This window comes from Gadus morhua, chromosome 3 (assembly GCF_902167405.1).
Source record: "Gadus morhua chromosome 3, gadMor3.0, whole genome shotgun sequence".
Taxonomy (NCBI): Eukaryota; Metazoa; Chordata; class Actinopteri; order Gadiformes; family Gadidae; genus Gadus; species Gadus morhua.
The window spans coordinates 8,988,707-9,015,647 of record NC_044050.1 but is presented as its reverse complement, the minus strand read 5'-3'; the positions used below and the strand labels follow the sequence as shown (position 1 = coordinate 9,015,647).

The 26,941-nt window shown below is 48.7% G+C and overlaps 2 protein-coding genes across 4 annotated transcripts in view; both read right to left on the bottom strand.

The window, feature by feature from the left end:
* The window catches only part of usp34 (ubiquitin specific peptidase 34), a 51,804-nt gene extending 25,966 nt beyond the window's left edge, over positions 1-25,838 (bottom strand). The window contains exons 1-37 of one of the 2 annotated variants that reach the window (XM_030351336.1): positions 25,477-25,838; positions 20,606-20,696; positions 18,380-18,974; positions 17,887-17,937; positions 17,053-17,202; positions 15,912-15,979; positions 13,882-14,074; positions 13,261-13,322; positions 12,911-12,992; positions 12,730-12,822; positions 12,333-12,458; positions 12,006-12,135; positions 11,514-11,635; positions 10,230-10,984; positions 9,864-10,078; positions 9,492-9,610; positions 8,887-9,014; positions 8,629-8,718; positions 8,215-8,310; positions 7,979-8,061; positions 6,671-6,825; positions 6,413-6,526; positions 6,097-6,196; positions 5,085-5,247; positions 4,772-4,898; positions 4,271-4,421; positions 4,027-4,127; positions 3,310-3,525; positions 2,997-3,122; positions 2,487-2,609; positions 2,121-2,204; positions 1,807-1,893; positions 1,278-1,478; positions 780-862; positions 518-558; positions 271-395; positions 17-169 (exon numbers count right to left, since the gene is read on the bottom strand). In XM_030351336.1, the coding sequence (XP_030207196.1) occupies positions 17-169; positions 271-395; positions 518-558; positions 780-862; positions 1,278-1,478; positions 1,807-1,893; positions 2,121-2,204; positions 2,487-2,609; positions 2,997-3,122; positions 3,310-3,525; positions 4,027-4,127; positions 4,271-4,421; positions 4,772-4,898; positions 5,085-5,247; positions 6,097-6,196; positions 6,413-6,526; positions 6,671-6,825; positions 7,979-8,061; positions 8,215-8,310; positions 8,629-8,718; positions 8,887-9,014; positions 9,492-9,610; positions 9,864-10,078; positions 10,230-10,984; positions 11,514-11,635; positions 12,006-12,135; positions 12,333-12,458; positions 12,730-12,822; positions 12,911-12,992; positions 13,261-13,322; positions 13,882-14,074; positions 15,912-15,979; positions 17,053-17,202; positions 17,887-17,937; positions 18,380-18,974; positions 20,606-20,696; positions 25,477-25,519 (5,442 nt within the window). In that variant the 5' untranslated portion in view covers positions 25,520-25,838. The remainder of the gene's footprint in view (positions 1-16; positions 170-270; positions 396-517; positions 559-779; positions 863-1,277; positions 1,479-1,806; positions 1,894-2,120; positions 2,205-2,486; positions 2,610-2,996; positions 3,123-3,309; positions 3,526-4,026; positions 4,128-4,270; positions 4,422-4,771; positions 4,899-5,084; positions 5,248-6,096; positions 6,197-6,412; positions 6,527-6,670; positions 6,826-7,978; positions 8,062-8,214; positions 8,311-8,628; positions 8,719-8,886; positions 9,015-9,491; positions 9,611-9,863; positions 10,079-10,229; positions 10,985-11,513; positions 11,636-12,005; positions 12,136-12,332; positions 12,459-12,729; positions 12,823-12,910; positions 12,993-13,260; positions 13,323-13,881; positions 14,075-15,911; positions 15,980-17,052; positions 17,203-17,886; positions 17,938-18,379; positions 18,975-20,605; positions 20,697-25,476) is intronic. The other variant, XM_030351338.1, reaches the window with a different exon arrangement.
* An 893-nt stretch (positions 25,839-26,731) lies between these two features.
* The window catches only part of xpo1a (exportin 1 (CRM1 homolog, yeast) a), a 22,157-nt gene continuing 21,947 nt past the window's right edge, over positions 26,732-26,941 (bottom strand). For both annotated transcript variants that reach the window (XM_030352143.1, XM_030352144.1), the window contains exon 25: positions 26,732-26,941. This exon is cut by the window's right edge and continues 1,018 nt beyond it. The gene's annotated coding sequence lies outside the window, so the exon portion shown is untranslated.

Genomic DNA, 26,941 nt, shown 5'->3' with positions numbered 1-26,941 from the left:
AGACAAAGCGTCCTACCCTGAGTGGTTTGAGGGCCTGGGCGTCGGGGAGGAACTTGAGCAGGGTGGAGGCGGCCAGCAGCAGGAAGGACCTGTTGATGGACTCTCCTCCCTCCAGGCCCGATAGAGACAGCTTGTACAGCCCGTTACATGCCTCATGTCTCACCGCCGGCTACACACACACACACACAAACAGTGAGACAGAGACAGAGTGTGAGTGTGAGTGTGAGTGTGAGTGTGTGTGTGTATTATGTGTGTGTGTGTTTTCCCCACCTCAGGGACCAGCAGGGTGAGTTTGCGCAGCCAGTCGTGGAGGTGCTCGCTGTCCGCCAGGCTGGACTTGACCAGGGAGCAGCAGTGGGCCCAGCTCACCATCAGCCACATGGAGTAGTGGGTCACTGCCGGGAGCCAGGGAGAGTGGGAGGCCGTTAGTTCTCTCGGGGGGGGGGGGGGGGGGGGGGGGGGGGGGGAGGTTGAGCTGAGAGGAGCTGAGAGGAGAACCTGAGAGGGAAGCTCTTACCTTCATGACGGGAACGATGGTCAGACTGAGCCTTTAGGACCCTGGGGGACACAACAACAAATAAACAAGGCGTCAACATGGGTCAACATTGGTGATGTCGGGGCCCCCGTTCAGTGAGGCACTACGTGTACTGCGGCCTTCGGTTACCGTGGCGATAGGCGATGAACATGGTGACGTGTGGGTGCCACGATGATAAGTGATGTGTACATGTGGCGTCTGGTTACCGTAACGATACGTGATGCTCATGGCTAGGCATGGTTACCTGTGCGCCAGGTTGTCGTAGGTGTAGGCCACATTGATGAGTCTCTGGATGAGGTTGGTGCCTTGGACCAGGCTCAAGAACACCTATGGACCAGGTTCAACCACAACTCCATCACACATCAATATCCCACACAACATATAGAGCTCCGCAATGGAAATGTCCATTTAAAATATCCCCCAACAGGATTATATAATCAGTATCTAGCTGTTTTCCTGTAATTAGCCCCGTTAGCCTACTATCAGCTCTGTTAATCTTTTAGTAGCTCGCTTTGGTAGCAGCTCTGTTAGCCTGTTTATAGCTAGTTAGTTAGTATCTAGGGAGTGAGCTCTGGTAATCTTTAATCAGCCAGTAGGCAGCTAGCTCTGTTAGAAACTGGCTTTGTTAGCCTACCATCAGCTCTGTTGGTAGCTAGCTATGTTAGCAGCTCTGTTTGCCTGTTATTACCTAGCGCTGTTCGCCTGATATTGTGAGGCGGTTAGCATGGCGCAGGGCATTTACCTCGGTGAGGCGGGGGATGTGGAGGCCCTTGCCGTGCTCCCCGGTGGCTTTGCGGGACTTGCCGGGCCAGGGCCGCTTGCGCTGGCTGTCGGTCAGCCCGGACCAGGAGAAAACATCGTGGTAGGCCAGGTCCAGGTCTGACGGCTCCACCGCAAACTGGCAGATCAGCTTCAGCAGACAGGCTAGGCAGTCCAGCAGCCACTGGGGGTTGAGGAGGATATGCGGAGGGGGGGGGGGGGGGGGGGGGGGGATAGAAGGAGGAGAGAGTATGGGTATGATTAGAGGAAGGGAGTCAATAATCGGTATGCTGCTAAGACCTTGGTGCACCTGTGTGGACGCCTCCTATGTCACAGCAATAAGAAAAGTCGTGCTTCCTAACAGCAGTCAAAGCTGTCACTGCAGCAGAGACTGAAATGGTAGTTTTAATGACCAAGCATGTCCTACAACATCCTCGTGCTGTACAGGACTGCCGGGCTACCTAGACCCAGATCAGTTGAAAGAGAACATGGCTCCTGTCCTCTGGCCTCACCACGGTCCAGGATTCGTTGTCCCGTGGCTCCAGGATGGCCGAGTTGAAGATCTCCAGGAGCAGCTGAAGACCTCCGGACGACACGAACTGGAGGAGGAGAATACGTGTTGTAAGGAGAGGAGGAGGAGGTTAGAGAGATGTGGGAGGACGAATAGGAGAGAGGTGAGGGGTGAGATAGGTGAGGGGGAGGAGGAAGGTGCAGAGAGAGGGAGGGTGGGGTAGGAGAGGAGTTGGCAAACCATGAAATCATGTCCAGTACTATCAACAGCAGAACATTGTGATCATTGATAGTGATGCGAGTCGAGGCTGGGTACCTTGCAGCTCCATGAGTTTTTGCTGTTCTCTATCAGGTCCTCACTAGAGTCGTCGGAGTCTGGGTACAGGTCACTGTAGCTGCCCTGTAGGATGAGAGGACAGACAGACCCATCAGATACAGGACAGTCTGTCAGTGTCTGGGCAAGGGACACTTTCTATTTAGAAACAATGTATTTGATATGCATATTATATGGAGCTTTTGTTACAGATTAAACGAGTGAATGGTGTATAATGTTGTGTACCGTGGATAGAACAGGTGAATTGTGTGTAATGTTGTGTACAGTGGACTCTGTGGGGGGACTAGGTGCATGGTGAGTAATGTGTACCGTGGATGGACCAGGTGAATGGTGTGTAACGTTGCCTACCGTGGACTCCCGGTGGATGCGTCGGTTGGGCTTGCCCAGCGCCTCGATGATCTCCAAGGCGTACAGCAGCTTGTGGGGACTCCTGATCCTCAGCAGGTCCTTCCAGGACAGAGCCTCCCCACTCTGAAACACACACACAGAAAATGTCTGAATGCTTGAAATAGTATTTAAAAAACACACTTTATTACTGCATTAAAGAAATAGAAAATGTCCCTGAAAAAAGATCAACCTCCTCAGGAATTGCTTACAGATTGACACTATTTTATTCCCATAAAACGACCACTTCTTGAGCAGCCCGACCTACAAACATTGTGCTTAAATCATGCTACCATTGTGCGCACATCGTGCTAACTTCTTGCCACCATCCTGCCAGCTCTCCCCGCTGTTCCCATGCATGGCCCGCATTGCCAGTGTGGTGGTGAGGAGGAGAAGGAGGAGGAGGTGTGGGGAGGGAGGGAGACATGAAGGAGGAAGAGGTCTGGGTAGAATGAGGAGCGGCAGGAGGCTAACCGTGTCGTCTGAGATGTTCTGGAAGGCCAGCAGCATGTTGGGGCAGGTGGGCAGCAGCATCAGCAGCTCCCACACCCGGCGGGACAGGTTCTCCGCGTGGAGGTGGAGCTCTTCACACAGCAGGCTCTGCACAAGTAAACACACAAACACACAGTTGGTCCTCACAATCTACTATCCAAGTCCTCACCAGAATAGTAAAAAATATGTAACAACACGACAGACCGAGGGTTGGCGCGCGCACGCACACGCAAACACACGCACACACACACACACACACACACACTCACACACACACCAGCCAAACCAGACTCACGTCGGCGCTGTCAGGCCCCCCGTCTGCATTGGGGCTGGGGGGCTTGAAGCAGGCCAGCATCTCCAGCAGGTCGAACAGGGTGGTGAGGTGGGGCTCCTGCAGGAGCAGCAGCATGGGGATGTGCTCCTTCTGGGGAGGGGGCAGGCAGGAGGCAGGCAGCTGCACCCCCTCGCCTTTCCTCTCCCTCCGCGGGGCCCCCAGGGACACAAACACCATCTGGAGGGGGGAGGGGGGGTCAGAGGCATGGAGGGAGAGGGGATGAGTCCCAACGTAAATGTGGTGCGGTGAAGTGGTTCTCAGACGGTGGGTCGCGACGCACGAGTTGGACCAAACCTGTCGCAGGATGGCCAGGGTAAAAATATATCACTATCTGCATTAAACATGTCACACAGAAAGTTATTGTCATCACACACTTTTGGCCTTGTGACCCCTGGTGGGGAGGCCTATGAGGTAGGAAGAAGTCCAATCATATTTTGATCCAAGTGTCAAATATACTAAAAAAATACATGCAAAACATGTGCCATTGCTTTTTGAATGTCACTTGGCAGCACTAGATTGCTGCTCCTCTTCCAGTGCTTGGCACTTGTTCTATGAACATCCATACTGTATTGACAGCGAAATATTCTTGTTTCACTTTCTTCGGACAAATGAACCCATCAGAAGTCGCTTAAACCTGCCAAATTCCCCAAATGGAAATGGAAGGACGTGGACCCTCACCTGCATGTCTTTGAAGCCCAGCTCGTGGAGCGTCTTCTCGTCATAGTCAGTGGTCAGCTCGTGTCCAGAGGAGATCATTCGGACGGGACCCATCAGGCCACCTGCAGAACAAAAGCACAGGGTTAAGCCACAGCTATCCTCCATGGAGAAACCCATTCACAGGCCCCCACAAACTAGCGCCCCCAGTTTGAGCCAGGCTCAGAGGTAAAGGTTAGTATATTGTGTTTTTAAGGCGGCAGGTGACCTGGGAAGTCTGCAGACTGGCGGCTGCTCTGGCCAAACTCCTGCAGCTGGGCCTGCTGGCTCAGCTGCTCCTTCTGCAGGTTCTCGTACCAGTGGGTCACCTCGGCCCGCAGGTCTGCCACCTGGTCACTGGGGTACATCTCGATGGTCATCTGGAGAGCACACACAAACACAAACACACACACCACTTGTTTTTAATAGTGTACATGTATATTTAGCTTCCAATTCTCTGCCATTTCTTTCTTCTGTCTGCCTGTCTGACTGTACCTGTGTGTGTGTGTCCTACCTTGTCTCTACCTGTGTGTGATCCCACCTGGTCAGTACCTGTGTGGGATCCCATCTGGTGTGTACCTGTGTGTGATCCCACCTGGTCAGTACCTGTGTGTGATCCCATCTGGTGTGTACCTGTGTGTGATCCCACCTGGTCTGTACCCGCGTGTGATCCCACCTGGTCTGTACCTGTGTGTGATCCCACCTGGTCTGTACCTGTGTGTGATCCTACCTTGTCGGGCAGACCTGCTGGCTGGCAGACGATCCTGAGAGGCAGAGACTGTTTGTCGCTGAGGGCCTTGAGGTGGCTGGTGATCCCCGTCCCCTCGATCTGCCACTGGCGCAGATGGTATGCGAACCTAACGCAACCCAGGGCCGACCTCAGTAATGTTAGCGCCATGATAAACACGTTATAAACAACAGGCTCCAGCCCCTTGATAAACACGTTATAAACACCACGCTCCAGCACCATGATAAACATGTTATAAAAACAACACTCCAGCACCGTGGTGTCTATAACCGACGCAGGTAAAAGGTGTGTTTACCTGCGTCGGAAGGCCTCCAGGTGTGTTTTGAGCATGAGCAGCCCCCTCTCGATGCTGGTTAGGCTGGGGTGGGCGTGGTGCTCCAGGTTAGCTGATGCCTTCAGCAGACTCTCCATGCACTTCCTAATGAACTCCTGTTCCTTCTCCAGACCTGTCTTACCAGCTGGGTGGGACACACACGCACAAGCACACACACCAAATATGTCAGAGGTTTAAAATGATAGGCATTATGATAAAACAGAGAGGAGGTTTACAAGCAGTAAGCACTAAGACTGAGCGGACTGAGTCTCAGAGGGTGAGGGGACTGAGTCTCAGAGGGTGAGGGGACTGAGTCTCAGAGGGTGAGGGGACTGAGTCTCAGAGGGGACTGAGTCTCAGAGGGTGAGGGGACCGAGTCTCAGAGGGTGAGGGGACCGAGTCTCAGAGGGTGAGGGGACCGAGTCTCAGAGGGTGAGGGGACCGAGTCTCAGAGGGTGAGGGGACTGAGTCTCAGAGGGTGAGGGGACTGAGTCTCAGAGGGGACTGAGTCTCAGAGGGGACTGAGTCTCAGAGGGTGAGGGGACTGAGTCTCAGAGGGTGAGGGGACTGAGTCTAAGAGGGGACTGAGTCTCAGATGGTGAGGGGACTGAGTCTCAGAGGGTGAGGGGACTGAGTCTCAGAGGGGACTGAGTCTCAAAGCGGACTGAGTCTCAGAGGGTGAGGGGACTGAGTCTCAGAGGGTGAGGGGACTGAGTCTCAGAGGGTGAGGGGACTGAGTCTCAGAGGGTGAGGGGACTGAGTCTCAGAGGGGACTGAGTCTCAGAGGGTGAGGGGACTGAGTCTCAGAGGGGACTGAGTCTCAGAGGGTGAGGGGACTGAGTCTCAGAGGGGACTGAGTCTCAGAGGGGACTGAGTCTCAGAGGGTGAGGGGACTGAGCAGGATGGAGGTGAGGGGTTGGAGCAGGATGGAGGTGAGGGGTTGGAGCAGGATGGAGGGCAGGGGTTGGAGCAGGATGGAGGGCAGGGGACTGACCGTTGATGTAGTAGGAGTTGATATACTGGATTGCGGCTCGGCTGATGTCAGCCGACTGGGCCCTGAGAGCGATGCCCCACAGCTGGTCCATCCCACACAGCTGGAGACACAGAACCAGGGTGATGACCACTTCTGATGCACATATACATGCGTGTGTACTCTTGTGTGCGCTTTTATGTCATTGCATGTGCCGGGGTGCGCGTGTGTTTATTCCTGCGAAGGCGTTTCAGCTTGAGTCTGCATGAGTCCGTTCTTCTGTCCATGTGTCTGTGTATGTGACGTCTATGTGTCTGCCATGTAGTGTGTGCGGGCGTACCTCACAGCTGGCGCTGGTGTCCAGCGCGCTGGTGGCCAGGCGGGCCAGGTTGCAAAGGTGCTGGAACAGGTTGAGTCCTGTCATGCTGATGGTTTCTGGCTTCAGCTGGGGCATCTGGAAACACGCCAACAGCACATTAACGCCATCACTTCCTGTGTGTGCTTCTCATCTTCTCCAAGAACAGGTGCTTGTAAGTCTCCATGGTAACTCAATGTATGTGTGTGTGTGTGTGTGTGAGTGTGTGTGTGTGTTCCTCACCTTCTCCAGGAAGAGGTGCTTGTAGGTCTCCATGCCCATGGCGTGCTGGTCCTTGCTGCGGACCTGATTGAGGAACCAGTGCAGCGCGTCGTCATAGCACTCGGCGTCCTCCACCAGACAATGCCACAGGATGTCCACCTGCTCCAGGCTCAGCCCTGAGGGACGCCGCACAGCACCGTCAGCACTAACGCCCGGTGACCCCCGACCTCCCGAGGAGGGAACATTAACACACACCTACACTGGGGCATTTATTGACGGATCTGACCTTTGTTTCTCACGTTGAGATTCAAAGTATCGTTTGAGTGGCTGACAAAGCGTCGAGTTGTTAAACGGGAGAAATCCTCTATAAAAGTACCAGAAGTCTTCTGCTTCCCGCTAATAACACTGTTCCACCGTAGTGGAAGCAGAAGTTATCCTGCTACAAAAGGGGTCTAACCCTGACCCTTTAAGCACACTGTATGGTAGTTAATTAACTCCATACAAAAAGCTTTTGTATTGAATGTTCCAGTATTGTTCTACTGTTGGTCATGGGACTCTCCCTGTCGATCCGGATGTAACCTGTTCAGCTGACCATCAACGGTGCAGCTTCTCAGCCACTTTGGTGGTGTAAAGTTACAGGGGATGGCCTTTTGTTGTTAGATACAGCCCAGCAGTCATCCGTAGAATGAACAAACGAGCGCACACACACACACACACACACACACACACACACACACACACACACACACACACTTGTTCGGAGGGGAGGGGTCATGTTACATGGGTCAGCTACTGAATCTGAAATCTGACCTGGCAACGAGACTAGGTTCTGGGAATCAAAATCACAAACAGCCAGAGACTTGATGAACAGACTTTTGTTTAAGCTTTTGGTTTCGAGAACGTTGATACGTTTAGAGAGAGGATAGAGACAACAGCTCAGAGCAGCAGCTTGGTATCTGCAGACTGGTGGGCTTAAGGAGAGTTCGCTAACATGCACAATCTAATAAGGGGATACCAACTCAAAAGGTCTTGGTGTGATGATAAAGGTGTTTAACTCCCAGCTGAAAGGTCCTTGGTTCGAACCAGAATGTCTGAGCTAGATGTCCCTTAACTCCTACCTGCTCCTTAATGACATGTATCTAAATTCCCCTAGTTGCTTTGAAATAGGTTGTCTGCTAAATGACTAGCCATGGGAAAGGAAAATAGTAAGTGTGGCTTCTCCAAAACTGTTCCAGGTGGGCTTTTACTTTGAAGGGCACATTGGGATGGAAAGAAGCGTGTGGTTCATGACTTGAGTGCAGGAGGTGCAGGTGGAGGCCGTGGTCTTACTGAAGTGATCTGGAGATCCCAGGGTGGAAAAGACACAGGTGAGGAACTGCAGACGGACCTGCACCTCCGCACTGTGACTGTATCTGCAGAAACAAGAGACACATGCCATCAAGACCTACGCACATCAGAGATACATGCCATCAGCATACATCACCGTGGATTCGTCCCTAGAGGGATCCTATGCTTAGGAGCTGAAGGCTAATGGTAGGAGTTACTTTCATCACACTTCAACTCACAGTGCAAACTTGTGTCTGTGCTCGCGGATCTCCTGGATGTAGTGCAGCAGGTTGTCGAAGAACAACTTCATCATGTGCAATTCCTTCTCCGCCCACCTAAGCCGAAAACAATAAACACCACATCTTTAACTTGACAGGTACACACATACATTTACGTCTTTATTAGACAGGTACACACACATCGTTAACCGGACAGGTACCGACACCTGCATACACATCGTTACCTGGACCGATAGACACCCGCACACACATCATTACCGGGAAAGGTACAGGCACCCACATACACATTTTACCTGGACAGATAGACACACGCTATACATTTTTACCTGGACAGGTACACCCATACAAACACACATAAGCGCACACACACACACACACTCAAGGCCGTTGACAGCCTAAGGGGGTGCCACCTACATAGTGATCCAGTGGGTGTCATAGCTGGAGCCAAACTGTTGAAAAGTGCCGAAAAGTTTTGGTAGCAGTCGTAAAGAGACAACCACAGACCTGAGGAGAGGGAAACAAATAATATCATATTTAATGAAATATAAACGTGACCATATGTTAACATTATATATTCATCCATTCATATACATGGCCATATATGGATAATGCATAATAATAAAGAGAAGAGAGAGGTCAGGCAACGAGATTCAGGTGTGATATCCCTCTTACCTGTGGTGTGCCAGGTTGTCAAGGCAACCCTCGATGAAGCGCATGCGGATCTGCCGGTCGGTAAACCAGCAGACCAGGGAACAAAGCAGCTTCTCTGCCTCACTGATCAGGCCCTCAGACAGGTGGATCTGAGAGAGACATGGAGTCCATTAGGGGGAAAGAGAAGATGTTGAATGAGCTGTACAAATCAAAACAAATTCAAGAGCTTTGGCTAAATATAGATAATGTGTTCACAGAAGATTTGGCCACAAAGGCCAATATAACGCATTGACCAGAAGATACTGTACAAAACTAAAGTCCATTAACGAGAATACTCTTAATGAGACAAGACTAGCCTGTTAAGGGAGCAGGAAGGAGAGTTAAGTCATTCTGTTAAGGGTAGTAGGGGAGGAGAGTTTAAAGTCATTCTGTTAAGGGTAAAGGGAGAGAAGTTTAAAGTCATTCTGTTAAGGGGAGTGGGAGAGGAGAGTTTAAAGTCATTCTGTTAAGGGTAGTAGTTTAAAGTTTAAAAAGAAAAAAATTAAATTAAAGTTATTCCGTCAGTAGTAGGAGAGGAGGGGGTTTAGATTCATCCGAAAGTATATAGCCAAGTGATTCTGCCGTACCGCGTCCTCATCCTGAACGAGGTCCCACAGCAAGGTGTTCCCCTTCTTACACACGTTGTCCAGGTTGATGTCTGTGACCGCGTGGCCAGAGGAGTACTGGTGCTTGTGTATGGCCGGGCCTGCAGGTGGGCGCAGGGGAGCAGGGTCAGCCACACCAACACACACACACACACGCGCTTCCCATGTGCACATTTAAAACGGAGAAAAACGTGATCATATCTTCAGAAAAAGCACAACCCCTGGTAAAATAGTTGATGAATAGTTTATAAATAATGGAATCGAACGGAACCTTAGCACTTGACCACAGCACTCTAAACAGGACAACTGATGATTGAATGGAGAGAGGGTGACGCGGTTGCCGCGGTGACACACCTTGCACAAGGTGCTCGTGGTAGATGGAGGCCAGGTTTGGGAGGTGCTGCTGCAGGTGGGAGCTGAGCTCGGCGTGAGAGTTGATCTGGACCAGCTCCTCTTCACAGCCCGACTCCTCGCCGTCAAAGTCGGCCATATTCTTCTCCGACTTTGCGCTGATCTGGGAGCTGCTGCAGCTCACGTCGTCTGCACTCAGCATGTCCTCCACCAGGTGACTGCAGGGCGGGGCCGTTAGTAAAGAACACAACTCACCCTCACGCTGTCTATCGCAGTCTATTGTACGTCTATTCCATCACACGTCAAACACGTCAAAACAAAGTCTGTCACACATTTATCGCATGAGTCTATTGTACACAGGCTCCTCACCCTTCATCGGGGTGGTGGTGGTGGTGGTGGTGGTGGTGGTGCGGAGGGCCCATGAAGCGTCGGCAGTTGAAGAGATCGCTTCCCATGGCGTCCCCCAGGAAGTCCCCGGGTCGCGGCAGGCATGGGCCCTCGGGAGGCCCCTGGACCCCCTGCGAGGGCCCCAGGTCCGGCTGCTGCTGGGGCTGCTGGTGGGGGAGTGCTTCCCTCTCGGGCCCCTCCAGCCGCCCCGACGACGAGGCCGAGCAAGCCTCCAGCATCCTCATGCGGCTCTCCAACGACGTAGAGGCCACTGCCGCCATGGCCGCCGCCGTCTCTGGGCTGAACGGCAGCACCTTGGGTTTGGGCCCGCCCCCTGCCACCCCGCTGGTCCCTGCCCCCTGGCCCGGCCCTTCCCCCAACGCCTCGCCGGCCTTCCTCTTCCTCGCCTCCGGTGCTTCCCGGGACGGCCGGGGACCCTCCCCCGCCACCGGCCCCGCCCCTGCACGACTCCGCCCCTCCCCCCCACCCTCCTCTTCGTCCTCGTCGTCTTCGTCATCTTCATCGTCCTCCTCGTCCTCTTCCTCCTCCTCCTCCTCCTCCTTGAGGGCCTCGCTGTCGGCCATGTCCTCAGAGTGCATCTCGCTGCCGGGGCTGCCCGCCGATTGGCTGGCGTTGCTGGATGCTCCGCCCTGATTGGTGGATGCCTCGCTGCGGCCACTGCTGCTGCCCTCCTCCACACTGTTGGCCGTCTCGTCCGAGCTGCCCTGCATAGACTCCTGTATTATAGATAGGTCGATATATATTATTATATTTATAATTCATTCAAGTCTTGAGTCCCATCACGTCGAAGAATTTAAAAAAAGCAACATAGCGTAAGGAAATAATATTGTACCTGTATGCGTGTGTGTACCTCTGTTTCAGAATATGTTGTGTGTGTGTATCCCTGCATCAGAGTGTGTTTGTGTATCCCTGCATCAGAGTTTGTGTGTGTGAATCCCTGCATCACAGTGTGTGTGTACCTCTGCATCAGAATGTGTGTGTATCCCTTCATCAGAGTGTGTGTACCTCTGCATCAGAGTGTGTGTGTACCTCTGCATCAGAGTGTGTCTGTACCTCTGCATCAGAGTGTGTCTGTACCTCTGCATCAGAGTGGGTGTGTACTTCTGCATCAGAGTGGGTGTGTACTTCTGCATCAGAGTGGGTGTGTATCCCTGCATCAGAGTGTGGGTGTACCTCTGCATCAGAGTGTGTGTGTACTTCTGCATCAGAGTGTGTGTGTACCTCTGCATCAGAGTGTGTCTGTACCTCTGTATCGGAGAGTCTCTGCTGGCCTCTCTTGCTGCCGCTCATCATCTGGTCGTCCATTTCCATGTCGCTACCTCCACTCTGCTGTGTGTCACTGCTGTCAGGACTGGCTGCCGGGGACCCTACACCAACACGCACACATACACACATTTAGTCTCCATCATGTACAGAGGCAACGGAACCTGTGATCCTTATCCAGTGACTCAGCAAAAAAGGAGGGGGGTATGTGGTGCAATCAGTGCATTGTTTCTAGAGGCCAAAGCATTGGTTTCGCTTATTGGGACAGGACAGTAAAGTGAAAGTAAACCCACGTTTTAACAGGAGAATTTCTTCCAGTTTTATACATTGGAATCTGGGCAGTCCCGACAGTTGTCAAGGTTTTAGAAACATTAGACACCTTGGGTTCAACACCTTCCCTTCAACGACTGTATCAAAATAAACTCACTTAGTGAGATGTGCTAACTCCAGAGTGAGCGAGCGGGAGGAACAGACCTTTCTTGTTGCCCATGGGTAGGTTGGTGTTGAGGAGGGAGGCAAAGGAGCTCTGCTTGGAGAGCTGGGCCTTAGCTGCTAGGGCGTTGTTCCACAGGGCCTTGATTAGCATGGAGGCTAGGTACAAGGTCTGGACGGGGACACACACACGCAAACACACTCATTATTATCATGAACATGGAGACAAGCTAAAGGGGCTGGATTCACACACACACACAATCATTATGATTAGCATGGAGGCTAGGTACCGGGTCTGGACACACACAATCATTATGATTAGCATGGATGTGCGTGCGTGTGTACCTGTGTGCATGTATGTGTGCGTACCTGCTCGGTGTGGGTGCTGGGGTGCAGTCCAGACACCAGATTGAGGACGTGTCTGAGGGGGACGGGGTCCAGGTTCTTGATGAGCGAGGGGAACAGGTCGTGGATGTAGCGGCTGCAGTGCTTTAACTGGAGAAACACAGGACAAGAAAATGATTTGAATGTGTTGAGCTAACGTGCTAGCGCTACATTTGAATGCAAGTCTATAACTTACGTGCCAGCGCTACATGTGAATGTGTTTCCACAGCTAACGTGCTAGCGCTACATGTGCATGTGTGTATCTAGCCAACGTGCCAGCACTACATGTGCATTTGTTTATATAGCTAACGTGCTAGCGCTACATGTGAATGTGTGTATATAGCTAACGTGCTACATGCAGCACTACATATAACCAACCAACCTGCGCTGCGGCCCAGATGCAGTCGACATGCTGCGTACTGAGCCTGCCCTCTGCAGCCAGGAAGTTCAGGATGACCTGGCACTGCTTGATAATCTGGAACCCAAACAAAACGTGTGAATGGGATTGATGTAAACAATGGTCAATGTTAAATAAAAAAGGATGACACAGTTGAATATCTGACCTCTATGTGCAGGTTGGGTCCGAATATGTGCTCCACCACGTTGTTGTTGATGAGCCAGTCAGCCAGCTCCTTCGCTATGGACCTGGAATGAAGAATACATCAGAACCATCAGAAAACACACACAACCGCCAGCTAGTTTCATCAGTACTCGGATAGGAAGTGCAGAGGGAGCTCAATCTGAAACCCTTGATATCTGAAGTACTTTACATCTTTAATCCTTGCTGTGGGTACTTAAGTATTCTATTGTTAAAATACTTAACATCTTTAATCCTTGATGTGGGTACTTAGTACTGTAAGTAAAGTATTCTCTTGCTAAAGTACTTTTTGTCTCGGGTGCAGTGTGGACTCACGTTTCCGTGTCGGAAACCAACGACTCGTTGTTGCAGACGTCGTTGAAGGTGTGGAGCTGGTTCTGAGGAAAGACACACACTGCACGTAAACACAATGAGGAGGAGCGTGCATGTGTATGTGCATGTGTGCACTCGCGTCTGTGATAAACGAGGAACACCTTCATAGCTAGTGTTGAGACACATACTGGCGACTGTTGCTATTGGTTGGTATGAACTCTGTGCTACAGCACTGAATGTAAATGATTCTCGCTCCTCTGTGGGTGAAGTAGGGGTGATTTCACGCATGAATAGCGATTCTTATCTTCCATGATTCTGAACTGCCTCACAACATTCAAACCACTTTCTTTCTTTTTTTGCGTGTTCACATTAATAAGTTGACACAACTTTCATATAGCAATAAGTTGACGCAACTTTCCTCAAATTTAAAAACTGCATAACAAATACACACATTACTCTTCCATGTCATAATTTGCCCTATCGCCATTTTTGGCACAAATCAGACTGTAGTGGATTGTTTTTCAAGCGAGAATCGGTTGTGAATGCAATCATGACCTCAAGAATCGAACTTGGATCGGCTCGTGGGACACCGAGAGAGGCTGGCGCGAGGAGGCTGGGACTGACCGTGACCTGGCTGAGGCCGGCCAGCCGCATGGTGAGGGTGGGGGACATGAAGTACTTGAAGGCCAGGTCCAGGCTCTCCTTGTCGAAGCACAGGGCGCTGTCCAGGGGCTCCTTCACCGTGCTCCACATCAGGTCCGCCATGTTTCTGGCCGCGCTCTGGCGCAGCTCCTGGTCCGACAGCTTGCACAGGTAGCTGGGGAGAGAGAGAATAGACGAACGGTTAGCCCCGCTGTGATTGGTCGGTCTGGTGGTTAGTGCAGGTAGAGACCTAGGACATTAACACCCTAGTCACATTTCATACTTCCTAATCGGCTACTATTGAAGTGTAGAAGAGTGTAATTGGTAAGAAAGCATTTCACTATGTCAGTGGAGTGCTCTGTGAGAATATGTTCCTAGTGGCCTATACCTTCCTCTGTAGGAGACCATTTAGAGTTTCGACTGCTCCCTGCTCTGACCAATCAGGGCATATGTTCCCTGATGGATTCTGGGACTTCTCAATGCCGGAGATTGAGGGAGCAGTTTTGGGTTAGTTTAAATTTCAAAAAAAAAAATTGGTGGGCTGCAAGTTGTCCACCCTGAGCATTGAACAGCCCAGAGGGAGGGATTTCCATAGCTCTATTATTTGAGAGTTCTGACAAAGCCTCGCCCAATCACATAAAGAGATGGGCGAATTTTTTTTGTTTCTCTCATTGACTAGTAAATATATCTATCTATATATTAACAACCATGCAGATGAGAAGCCCAGAACATAATGGATAAATATTATGGAGTTGCATTTTTAGCAAGGCTACAGAGGAATTTAGTTAAGAACAGTTTCTGACCATGGTAACCAGTTTCAAAAACAAAAACAAAAACAAAAACCAGTTTCAAAAAAAAAAAGAAACTACAGGTTATCAACATGCCATTTCGTAATGAAAGCAGCAAGTCAGGAAAGATGCAGCGAGGGGCATCAAACAGAGATGTCTGTCTGTCTGTCTGTCTGTCTGTCTGTCTGTCTGTCTGTCTGTCTGTCTGTCTGTCTGTCTGTCTGTCTGTCTGTCTGTCTGTCTGTCTGTCTGTCTGTCTGTCTGTCTGTCTGCCTGCCTGCCTGCCTGCCTGCCTGCCTGCCTGCCTGCCTGCCTGTCTGCCTGTCTGCCTGTCTGCCTGTCTGTCTGCCTGTCTGTCTGCCTGCCTGCCTGATTCTCTGTCACCACATCTGTGTGTCTCCACTGAAGCCTGTTATCCGTCTGGCTCCTACAAGGTCATGTGAGGAGAGGCTGGCTGGGGCCCTGGCGACTGTTGCCATGGCGAGGGCAGCTCTTCCTAGCAACAGGCTATGAAGGCGGAAGCCGACAGCGAGCATTCCCTGCCTCTCAGTCTGACAGAGAGAGAGTGAGATTGTTCGGCTGCAGACTCGTGTCTTTTTGAAGACAGAATAATGAGAAGGGAAACAGCTGGCGTTGGTTGTGGTTAAGGCCAGCGAGTCCAGTGACTGGTGGAACCATGACGACCATTTACCTACTTCATTCAACTACAAATGTTTATGGATGACAATGTGACGTTATTCTGAGAAAAACAATTGGGGAGGGTTGAATAAAGAAAGCTAGAGCAAAAGTAATGAAGGAAACTAGAATTATAATTTGAATCCATTGCATTACACGCCAGTTTCTTCGATTTCAAATGGGAAGCGCAGTGCTTAACATCGCTACAGCCTTGGGGTGTGTGGGTGTGAGCAAAAGAAGCCCATGCTCACAGGAGAGAAAAGTGTCGGAAGAAAATGGAAGCCATAACTAACCAAATTTGAAGTCAACAAGAACTTGTTATCAAGGAGTGGTGTATGTGTGTGTCCCTTTTCACTCAGTAATGAGAGTACTGCATCATCCTCGACTCTCATGTATATCCATCATCATCGCCAAAAAGCAGAGAGCATGACGGAGATATAGATATACAGACAGACAGACACATCATACAACTAGACATATGACCTATGGACAAACAGACATGATATGTAGACAGACCACCAGAAAGACAGATCAGCTCCAGGGCCTCACCGTATGACGTATGCGCGGAAGGGCATGATGTGCTGCATGACTGCAGGGATGTGCAGCCATATTCGGATCTGAAGCAGAAAACAACAATATAACAAACGACACCTCAATACAGACAATCCAGAACACACTGGCAGTCAGCTATTTCACAAATGGACACCTTTGGATGCAGTCTGGTCTGTTATTATCCCTCATGAATTTTGTTCAGGAGGCTGGTGCTATAATTTTTATACAGCACACTTCAAACACAAGGGGTATTCGTTGAGGTTTATACAGGCAAGAACCACACTCCAAAACTTAAAAGGACAATAAACAAAAGACAATTGAAGACAAACGATTCAAAGAAGAAATGTCAAATAGAATAATGACAGTAGGCTAAAAAGCTAAATGTGTCGTACAAAATTCATGCATCTAAAACGAAATTCGAAAATGGACACAACTGTGTGTTCGCACAAACACAATGGTGTGCACGCAAATACAATGGTGTGTTCACACAAACGCAATGGTGTGTTTGCACAGTCAAAATGGCTGGTTTGCCAACAGCCCGAGCTTTGGGTATTTTTATTTATTTTTTTAAAAGGACCATTGCACGCTTCTCTGTTTATTTCAAGATGAAGCAGTTTGAAACAAGAGTACTGAGGGATTAGGAGCGTTTGTATGACCGCTCAAGCAGGAACTAGAAGGACAAGGAGATGTTCGGAGACTCCCGGTGTCATTGGCCAACACATCGCAGTGACTAAATCGTAAGCCTATGAGGCACACCAATTTGATTAGTCCATAAAGGACTAATCAATAAATTGGTTTTTCCATTGAATTGATGGATTGAAACACTGTTGGTGTATGATGTGTATATGAAAGGGTAATTATGATAATTATTCTAAAGCAATTTCAGCGGCAACCGGTCTGAAAAGCACAAGTCCAGTACATTTACCGCTTAACCAAAAACTAAAACACAACCATTTAGAAAAAAACAGTTAAAAGTAAATGAACAGAGATAAAAGTACATGAAAAATATCAGTGTATCATTTTGTAATAACAAATGATCATATTATACATATTTTATCAGCTTCAAGCCAAATTAAAGTATGGGAGGGCACAAGAGTAAACACGGCCGGGACGCGGCGCGTGTTCCCAGGGGACTCACGTTGGACACGATGGTGATGAAGGCGTGGGCAATGGGGAAGGGGAGGCTGTCGGGGGCGCCCAGCTCAAAGCACTCCTTCATCAGGGACAGCCCGTGCTTCCCGCAGAACAGACACACGTAGCGCAGCAGGTGGAGCGGCACCTCCACGTCCTGGAACACCAGAGCAGAGGGCTGAAGGAGGGCTCACTGCTGTGGGGGCGTGGGGGTCTGTGGGGGGGTGGTGGTCTTTGGGGGGGTGGTGGTCTGTGAGGGGGTGGTGGTCTGTTGAGTGGTGGTGGCCTGTGTTGGGGGGGTGGTAGTCTGTGTTGGGGGGGTGGTAGTCTGTGTTGGGGGGGTGGTAGTCTGTGTTGGGGGGGTGGTGGTAGTCTGTGTTGGGGGGGTGGTGGTAGTCTGTGTTGGGGGGTGGTGGTAGTCTGTGTTGGGGGGTGGTGGTAGTCTGTGTTGGGGGGTGGTGGTAGTCTGTGTTGGGGGGGTGGTGGTAGTCTGTGTTGGGGGGTGGTGGTAGTCTGTGTTGGGGGGGTGGTGGTAGTCTGTGTTGGGGGGGGTGGTGGTAGTCTGTGTTGGGGGGGGTGGTGGTGGTCTGTGTTGGGGGGGGTGGTGGTAGTCTGTGTTGGGGGGGTGGTGGTGGCCATTTTTCAGCTGACCTTTTTTTTTTTTTTTGTACAAGCTTTCTTGCTAGAACAATCACACACGTTTATGTTTAGACATCATCCATGGGGCTTCCCATTTAACACTTATCTAGAAAAACTGGTCAGGTGTCCCAACTTGGGAAAACCCTAGGACAGCCTAACAACCAGTCACATGATCAGGGTCTCTGAAAGAGCAGGTGCTTACGTTCATGTCGCAGAAGGAGCCCAGGATGTTACTTTCGTGTGCAGATATGTCCTAGAGAGACAAACACAGGTGAGGCAAGAACATGTTTAAAATGTATGATACTGTATACCAACAGCTACTTCAACAATAACATGTGATGTATTTGTAGGCTGTGTGCAGGCTGTACCTCTATAGTTGGGTGCATGTTGTGATTGTAGGTCGTGTACCGCTATAGTAGGGCCTGTATGCTGTACCTTTATAGTAGGGTGTGTGTTGTGCTTGTAGGCTGTACCTCTATAGTAGGGCCTGTAGGCTGTACCTCTATAGTAGGGTATGTGTTGTGCTTGTATGCTGTACCTCTATAGTAGGGCCGGTAGGCTGTACCTCTATAGTAGGGTGTGTGTTGTGCTTGTAGGCTGTACCTCTATAGTAGGGTGTGTAGGCTGTACCTCTATAGTAGGGTGTGTGTTGTGCTTGTAGGCTGTACCTCTATAGTAGGGTGTGTCGGATGTACCTCTATAGTAGGGTGCGTGTTGTGCTTGTAGGCCGTATACAGGGGGAACTGGATCTGGAAGATCTTGGCCGTGCACATCAGAAGCTTCTCCTTCTCCTCGGTGCTCCACGAGGTTAGGGGTTCATTGTCGTCTGTGGCCCCGCTGGCGCTTTCCCCCGCCACTGACCCAGACTCCCCACCAGCTCCCGACCCATGACCACCACCACCACCACCTTCGAGGCCCCCCAGGTCAGACGCTACAGCTGGAGCCTGGCCCGCCTGCTGGCCCGCCCCCGCCCCCGGGTTCTGGTTCAGGTCGGGGGCGTCGGCAGCGTCCTCCTCGGCAGAGTCCCGCTCCACGTTGACGGGCTCATCCTCCCCCGGCGAGGAAGGCCGTGGGAGCAGGGCCGTGCCGCCTCCCCCCCCGCAACCGGCCGAGGCTCCGCCTCCCCAGCCGGGAGACCCCGCCCCCACGCCGGTGTGCGTGCGTCCGTGTAGGGAGCAGAGCAGCTCCCTCAGGCCGCTGATCTGGGAGACCACCAGGTTGATGAGGGCGTACACCAGCTGGTTGAACACCTCCAGGTGCTTGTACTCCTTGAAGCAGCACAGACATTGCCTGGGGAAGGGGGAGAAGTTGGGAGAGGTAGACGGTGGGCTAGTCATGAGGAGCTCTTTTTGTTCAGAACAACCATAATGTTCATGTTCTGTGTAAATGCATTTGTGACCGTATCCAGAAATACCAACAATGTCCCTCGCAATTAATTACGCATTCTGAAAGTTCGGGTGCACCTTGTAAAAATAATAAATAGCACTTGGCCACCGTCTTGCTGCATGCCATTGTTGCCATTTTCCAATAGTTTTGTGCCACCTTTGAAGTTTCCCATAGCCTGCGAGGCCGGTGAATCTCGATTTACAAATAACGACAGAAAGTTTGTTGGTCTATAGTAGACACCACTAGGACTAAATAACACATTAGCAAGGGCCGTCGGTATCATCAAGGGATGGTGAAACTCTGCAAGGCTGCAGTTTACACAAATATATCAGATATTAAAAAATGAAGGAGGAACAGGGTTACCATCTCCCAGCCCTCTGTATACCCAGCTACAAGCAGCTCCACACTGCTTACTAAATCACTGAGCGGGTGCCGTTTAGCATGAGAAGTTAATCACTATGAAGGTCAATGCCCAAGGCTCCTGGGCCAGGCCAGGAACATTCCTCTGCTGGATGAAGCAGCAGATCAGAAACAGCCCGGACTCAGACAGAGAGAAAACCTCATGTACGTTCTGGAACGTGGGCCTCGTTAGCATCGTCTGCCTCAAAGCACAGAGAAACACGCTACAGACATCTCTGTTCCTCCAAAAAGAAGGGCTGCAATATGAGTCGATCAGCAGGAAAATCATCTCATCTATTAAACATTTGCTGCAGTTAATTTGAGATAGCACATTAAGATCACTTTGGTAAACGAAGATGGCAACAATCGTTAGTTGCAGCCCTTCTTAAAAGGGTTGAAGTGCACTTCTGTGACGGGTAGTCGCGTTGGCCTCTACGTTGGCCTCAGGGTCTCTACAACAGAGGTATACCTACACCCTTGGTAATTACATCACAGGCAGTTAGCTGCAGTAGGGCAGGGCTAGCAGGCAAGGGTTAGTAGGGCAGGGCTAGGTGGGATTAGGGTAGGGTAAGAGGCAGTAGGGCAGGGCTAGGTGGGATTAGGGTAGGGTAAGGGGCAGGAGGGCAGGGCTAGGTGGGATTAGGGTAGGGTAAGGGGCAGGAGGGCAGGGATTAGGGTAGGGTAAGGGGCAGTAGGGCAGGGCTAGGTAGAATTAGGGTAGGGTAAGGGGCAGTAGGGCAGGGCTAGGTGGGATTAGGGTAGGGTAAGGGGCAGTAGGGCAGGGCTAGGTGGGATTAGGGTAGGGTAAGGGGCAGTAGGGCAGGGCTAGGTGGGATTAGGGTAGGGTAAAGGGCAGTAGGGCAGGGCTAGGTGGGATTAGGGTAGGGTAAGGGGCAGTAGGGCAGGGCTAGGTGGGATTAGGGTAGGGTTAAGGGCAGTAGGGCAGGGCTAGGTGGGATTAGGGTAGGGTAAAGGGCAGTAGGGCAGGGCTAGCTGGGATTAGGGTAGGGTAAGTGGCAGTAGGGCAGGGCTAGGTGGGATTAGGGTAGGGTAAAGGGCAGTAGGGCAGGGCTAGGTGTGAGCATGGTGGGTAAGGGGCAGTAGGGCAGGGCTCGGTGTGAAGCAGGGACACTCACCTCTGGGTCCAGGAGCTGATGTATCCCAGGACTCGTAAGGCATGTTCCTTCTTCAGCTGGAAGCCTCCCTCGCTGCCGTCTGCATCCGATACTGTGGGGGAAGGACACGCACAAGCAGTGAGGCCTTCTGTTCCCCTTGACCATGACCATTCGTCTTTTATCCTCTTATCGTTGGTTCACCCCTGGCCAATGTCCTTCACAAGCATGAAAGAAATATTCGCTCCGTTACATTTATTTAGCTGCAATTTGTCCAAAGGGACAAAAGTAATACAATGAGTGCGTTCAACCATGAATATTCAACCCGAGAATAATGAGAGGACATACAATGAATCAAATAAGCAAAGAGCGTTGAGTGCTACATTATAGAGGAGAGACATAGCGAAAGATTGTTATTGGGTTTTTATGAGCCACGATGCTGTCTGAACAGATGAGCCTTCAGTCTGCGGTGTAAAATGGGTAGGGTATCAGCTGTCCTGATGTGGGGAGTTTGATCCACCTTTGTGGAGCCAGGACAGCAGGGCTAGGTATGAGTGAATTTGACATCCAAATCGAATAACCTTAACTGCCTCTGCAGCTCATTGGTTACGCCCGACAAAATGTCCAACCAATACGAAAGTAAATGTTTCCACCTGGACAAAGGACAGGCTGACAGGCTTTGCGCTACTGTGTGTTTTTTCACCTTATTAGAGCCAATAAAATCCCAAAGGACTAAATACCATTTCACCTACAATGAGAGAAGGACACAGAGAGAGAGAGACAGAGACAGAGACAGAGAGAGGCATAGAGAAGGTCCAAGGAAGAGAGACCAAGGGAGAAAGAGAGACAGTTTCAATCCTGACCTTTTGTGTCATCAAACAAAGCCAGTAAGGATGGGCAGAAAGAGACGATAAGATGCAGGGCAGACAGACAGAAATCCATTTCTCTCACATGCACTGCAAACCTGAACTCACATAGACTCATGTGAGATCGTATATAGCCCATTCCGTTGGTCCGGACTGTAGACAGAATTTTTCCTGCCAGCTCCCTAGCACAAAGTCTAGGTAGTGTGATTGAGCACATGCACAAAGAGAGCAGGTCATTGTCCAGAGAATTCACAGCGACTAGGTGCTGTTCTACATATTACGGTACGGTAGGAGACATTAAATACTTAGAAGAAAAGCAAGTGTTTATGACATTTCTATTATGCGACGGGTGTGACACCGGAAGAACAGGCCATTTCGGATGAGTCTAAAATACATGTAGTATTGATATAATCAGAAACAATGTCATAGTCTAGTCCGCCATCTTCAATGTGGCGTCAACATTGAACTTTTTTCTTCATGGTCTGCCTCCTGCACACTTTCCCCAGGTGCCCGCCCTCAACTACACTAAACCGAACTTACAGTATGTGAGGACGCCCCCGACACGGAGAACCTCCTGCTGGGTGCTACCTGTGGGAGCCGGCGACTCAGAGTTCATACGTGAAAAGGGCCTCTGATGGAACTGATATAATGCAGAGCTCTTCTGAAGCAGGGATCACGAATCAGGGCGATGTTGAGGGGGTTAAGACTCCTTACTGAAAGGTTAGCAGTCTGCCTGTAGGCATCCTTTATTGCTCTAGTCAGTCTGCTTCTTAATGACCGTCATTGTTACAGATTAGGGCTGTAACGATACACAAACTCACGATTCGGTTTGTATCACGATTTTTGACCCACGGTTCGATACATCCCACGATTTTTTGAAATTTAAAAAGCATTTTATTTAAACAACACTTATATACCAATTAACTTAATTTAACATTTAATAACAAATAATTTGGAACACTGAACAGATTTGAACAGAAAGAATACTATTAAAGTATAGCTAAATGAATAAAGAAATAACGTGTGGGAGGATGCTTTTTTCAACTGTTTGGTTGGTTTAGTCAAATATCCTTATTAGCACTTCTTATTAGGCTATGTAGCTTAAATAATGACATAATCAGGCCGTATAGAATGCAACATGTTTAATAGCCTAACTTTCAATAGATGGAGAAAAACCTGAATGTCATGAACGTCGCAATAACGAGGCGTTACGAGTAGCATATGTGTGTGCGCCAGAATGGCAATGTGCGTATGCGTGTGTGAGTGACGTCAGCGAGTGAGTGGACGAGCGAGGAGAGCGAGCGGTAGCGCGTGTGTCTAGTGAAGAAGCGAACGAGTCCGGTAGAATAAAGTACCCATCCTGTCAATAATCGGTGGCCGCTTCATTCCGACCTATAAGCAGACAAACTGCCAGTCAAATCACACAAAACACTAGAGACAGGATCACACAGGCCCCCTCTGGATAAATGTCGTTCATATCGCATGTGAGCACTTCGACGGCTGTGGAGAAATGCGATCCTCCGTAGCCACGGAGAATTGCAGTCGCATACCTACGGCATCGATAGGAGGGGGCGCTGTCAGCAGACTATTATTTAGACAAATTATTAGCAAATTTCAATCGGACAATTTGACCGCAGAGTTAGAAAGGGCGTATCGCGCTTCTGCCTTCTCACACCGCGAGACAGGTTCGTGGCTTTGAGTATCGCGATTTTCGGTTTGATACGCGTATCGTTACAGCCCTATTACAGATTCCTGCACGATAACTATAATATGCATAGCAATAGATTCTCTGCCATTGATTCTTATTACTCTAGAAAACTTTCCAATTACAATGGCCTATGCAACATTATACACAATGTATTATGAAATTATGCATCTATTTTTAAGACACAGTAGTCAAATCTATCCATATGGTTTTGGATAGTAAATGTCTCAGTTCTTTGCAGTGCCAACACAGACGGCTGACTATAGAACAAAAAACCTTTGATAAATTAATAGTATTTATACAGTAGGAGAGGTGCAGAGGTTTGTAGATGAAAAGTGAACCCCCACTTAAAACAACTGCAATCAGTCTTCAATTCTATTTACTTTTTAGCAATCGAGAAGTTTTACGCCAAAGTGTCCGCCAGTGACTTCAGATACATGTCATTAAAAGTAGGTAGTGTTTGGCTATCTGGCACAAGGAACTCAAAAGGCAGGCTGTCGACGTTGGGAAGCAAACGCAGAACCTTTCAACTGGTAAAGAAACCCCCTAACTACTAAACCGTAGACAATATCATGTACCCTCAGATTATATTAGGTCAGCTCCCAGCAATGATCACAAGTATTATTTAACGCCATATAAGCTGACAACTGAGGTTGCATTAATTTAAAACTGGTGTTTCCACTATGGTCTCATTCCCTCGTTTAGAAACTCGCTTAAAGGTCAGAGGTTATGCAGAGAAAGCACAGCACATGGGCCTGCCAGTCTCAAACGCGAGACACAGCTGACAGCCCCCCAATAAACCACACACACATCCACCCCAATAAACACACACAAAGTTTTGTATAGTATAGAAGATTTGACACATGTGTACTAGGCCTATGTTCAGCAGGGAAAGTACAAAAAGAGAATGTCTAGCAATTATGTGAGACAATCAGCTGTTATACAGTATTATCAACAGGGATGTGGAACAATCAATCTTTTTCTTTTTGTGTGTCCCTATGAGTAAGGCAAAGAAAAACCTTATTACTCAGCATTTACTTACTGTCATTCAAGCAAAACACCTTGAGCGACAGTGATACGTGGAACTAATGTGCAATAGCTTGTAAAAAATACAGACAACAAACAAAGCCTTGTTAACCAGCATGAACCACCGACAGCTCTGCTCCTCCAATATTGATCTGGTATTGCATTCCAATTGAGCCTTCTAGCTTTACCCTGAACCCAAGTTGAAGCCCATTGACAAGTAGCAGTTCAAGGGCCAACTTGGTTCATCGATTAACAACCATCTATCCGAGAGCACCAACACTAAACACCAACATATCAGCCTGGTTGCAAAGGTCATTAAGCTGTCCCCCCATCTTGAACAAACATTTGCCAAACCACTAACAATAGGATGCTGTAGACCACTCAAACAGGGGAGCCCCCGGAAGTACTAACAAAGAAGTCGATTTTGTTGATAAATATTGCTCATCAACAAAGTTACAATCAGAAAAAGAATAGCAAACCTCAGCGTCTTCCATTTCAAAGCAGAGCCCAGTACAATAATAAAGAATTATTCTAAAAGAAAACAGTATAATATTAGTTTAGAGGCGTCTGCAATATTAACAATGATGCTAAATTTTAATAGCATAATTGTGAAGTTCAATGGAAAACATTGGTGGTTTTGGGTCGATGAAGGGGTACTGGAGCCGAATTGATGTGAGGGGTACACAAGACAGAAAAGGAAACACTGCCGTGGTTGATCCTACACCTAGAGCATCGCACAGCGATACGTTTTCATGGATAGTGTTGGAAGACTTTCAGGTTTTAGGGATATTAAGTGCGAGCATCCTCAACACAATGGCTGGCAGTGGTCCTGACCAAGACACCAAACAGAGTCGTGGACTGTGGTGCAAGATTCAACTTCTTACCCAAAACCTTACAATAGCCACGATCTGTTTGACACGCATAAGCTCCTATCTTGCTTCTATGTGTCTGGAATATAAACATGCTAAAAGAAAAGCTTAAAGCCACCTAGGAGCTTGCTTGAAGTGGTTATTGAAGATGACAGGCCCAACACACATCCAGCCATACATTTAGCTTACTGTTTGAAATCCGGTACAATGACATGAAAAGATAAGCACTAAAACCACATGGAAAAGGACTGTCTATAGCCCAGCCGTGGTACCGTAGACTTAAAATGGGTATACATATACGTAGAAAATGATGTTGCTAGACAGCCAGCCGCTACCATGCTAACAAGCTTCACTAAATAGAAGGCAGCAATGCTAACGTTTTGGACTTAGCTTAGCATTACCTTTCGGTGCAAAAAAAATGTAACTTACTTTCATTTAACACCTCCACCAACTCGGCGCAGTTTTCACACATTGTTCATGAAGAAGGGCAGATCACCTGGTCACACCATGGCTCTGGAAATTGTTGACTGTCACAATTGGTTGGCAGCTGGTTGTTTTGGGGCCCAGTGGAAATAATTATTATTTAAGGTTAACTCTGTTGCATGAACCAAAAACCCAGGGAGAACTGTCGGCAAAGGGTATGAGTTACGTTAAAAACCGGGATTGATTTACATCCCAAATTTGAGCGACACTGGAAGATAGAGTCGAGTTTGTTGTCTCCAATCTGAGCGTTTAGTGGAGGGTAGACACGGCCACCATGTTGGAAAAGGGACTTTCGCTCGGCACTTACCGCCGTCTCCTCCGAAGCGTTCGGCTTTTTCCGCTAGTATCGCGGTGGTAGGTCCATGAGGGTTTTTTTTCAGTTAAATTCTGATTCTGATTTTGGTTCAGATTCTGATACAGAAAAAAATATTCGGCTCGATATCGAGATGAACAAAAAAAATAAAAATAAAAATTTGAACACGGAAATATGAGTAAGGCAATACAATAATGAAATATAAGAATTGTTTTGTTGTTGCACGTTAAATTTAAATAGGCAATGAAATAAGAATTATAGAAATTAATTAAAAAAAATGCACAGACAATCTAGTGTTTAAAAGAAAACATACAAATATTCTAAAACGTGTAATACCCTAAACTTTTGTGAAATCATAATCAGCATTTCACATGAAATTATATAATGTTCGAATATCAACACACCAAAAAATTGATTGTTAATTTCTTGCACAGGAGTCACGGGGAAGCGTCTCTCTTTATTCCTTCCTGTTCTATAACTTATTACTTGCAGATCGTATTGTTTAGTTTGTATTTCTAGTTAAGTCACCACACTTAATGCTTGTATACTGAAGGTTTAAAAATAGGCTTGTTTTTTAAATTGAACGCAATAATACGAGGCATTGTCATCTATTGTTAAGAACATAGTTTGACACTGAATTTAATGTTTGATCCAGGGTTGTAGCCACACAATAAGAAAAGTAGATTCACTTAAAAAATAGCGATTCTTATCTACGAATCAATACACAACTTGTAAAATACGATTAAATGTTTTGGTTTACATTTCCTATGTTTACATTATGTAATCATTGATCTCTATAACAGAAAAACCTGTTGAACAGACATTACGACATACATGCCATAATTTGCCACACCTCTTTGCTCATAGATGACTGGAGTAGATCCCCTGTGTACTTATTCGAGAATTTATTTTGAATAAACCCCTAAACTTAAGAAAATCGAATCAAGATACCAACATAATCACATTTTCCCCCTCAAGCAATTAAAATGCAGACGTGGGAATTATTGTGCTGATAATGGAAGCATAGGTCAGCTTCTTAAGAGACCTTTCGAGAGGAATGTGTTCTATGCATTGCCCAATGTATTTGTATACCAACAT